General features: G+C 63.6%; 1 protein-coding gene across 1 annotated transcript; it reads right to left on the minus strand.

Annotated features, from left to right (window-relative positions):
- Window positions 1-256: 256 nt before the first annotated feature.
- LOC118158989 (barrier-to-autointegration factor-like) lies at window positions 257-787 on the minus strand. Its single transcript, XM_035313641.1, has 2 exons — window positions 578-787; window positions 257-385 (listed from the first exon to the last, which is right to left on the minus strand). The coding sequence occupies exon 1, from the start codon at window positions 785-787 to the stop codon at window positions 578-580; it is 210 nt and encodes a 69-aa protein (XP_035169532.1). The 3' UTR covers window positions 257-385.
- Between the last annotated feature and the right edge of the window lie 361 nt (window positions 788-1,148).

Consider the following 1,148-nt stretch of genomic DNA (forward strand, 5'->3'; position numbering starts at 1 on the left):
TGGGGACCAGATTTGGGGCACAGCGGTGGCTTTGTGCCCCCGGGGGGCGATTTTGGGGTCCCGGGGGCCGATTTGTGCCCCCAGGGGTGGCTTTTGGGGTCCCAGGGGTGGCTTCCGGGGTCTCGGGGGTAGTTTTGGGGACCCCGGGGGTGACTTTTGGGGTCCCAGGGGCAGATTTTGGGACCCAGAGGTGGTTTTTGGGGTCCTGGGGATGGATTTGGGGACGAGATTTGGGGCACAGCGGTGGCTTCGTGCTCCCGGGGGTGGTTTTTGGGGTCCTGGGGGTAGTTTTGGGGACCCCGTGGGTGACTTTTGGGGTCCCAGGGGTGGCTTTTGGGGTCTCGGGGGTAGTTTTGGGGGTCCTGGGGGTAGTTTTGGGGGTCCCAAGGGTGGCTTTTGGGGTCCTGGGGATGGATTCGGGGACGAGATTTGGGGCACAGCGGTGGCTTCGTGCCCCCGGGGGCCGATTTTATGCCCCTGGGGGTGGTTTTTGGGGTGCCGGGGGTGGCTTTTGGGGTGCGGGGGGGGTGTTTTTGGGGTGCGGGGCTGTCTTTTTGGGTGGGATTTGGGTTTTTTTTCAGAGGAAGGCGTCGCACCACTCCCGCAGGCAGCCCGAGCAGTCGCGGCTCTGCTTGGCGTTGGCCCCGCAGGCGTCGCGCAGCCACTCGCGGAACAGCTCCTCGTCCTTCTTCAGCACCAGGAACTGCCCCAGCACCACGTAGGCCTGCGGGGAGACCCCAAAACGGCCCCGATTAGCCCCAAAATGGACGCGGGGATCTGAGGTCATCCTGCCCCGTCCCCAACGTCACCCCCCCGGGCCCTAAAAGTAGCCCCAAAAGCCTGAAACTGCCCCCAAGGACCCCAATCCTGTATCCCTACAGAGCCCTATTTGGGATGTGGAGGCCCCTGGGGACCCCAAAATGGCCCTGATTGGCCCCAAAATGGCCTCGGGGATCTGAGGTCATCCCCCGCGGTCCCCAACATCACCCCCCCGGGCCCTAAAAGCAGCCCCAAAACCCTCAAAGTGTCCCCAAAGACCCTGACCCCGTATCCCTGCAGAGCCCTTTATGGGATGGGGTTGCCCTGGAGACCCCAAAATGACCCCAATTAGCCCCAAAATGGCCTTGGAGATCTGAGGTCACCCCCCC

Source organism: Oxyura jamaicensis, unplaced genomic scaffold (genome assembly GCF_011077185.1).
Source record: "Oxyura jamaicensis isolate SHBP4307 breed ruddy duck unplaced genomic scaffold, BPBGC_Ojam_1.0 oxyUn_random_OJ63514, whole genome shotgun sequence".
Taxonomy (NCBI): Eukaryota; Metazoa; Chordata; class Aves; order Anseriformes; family Anatidae; genus Oxyura; species Oxyura jamaicensis.

What these genes read in the sequence shown, in the direction of transcription:
- LOC118158989 (XM_035313641.1), bottom strand. Translation starts at nt 787, where the DNA reads ATGACCTCAGATCCCCGCGTCCATTTTGGGGCTAATCGGGGCCGTTTT.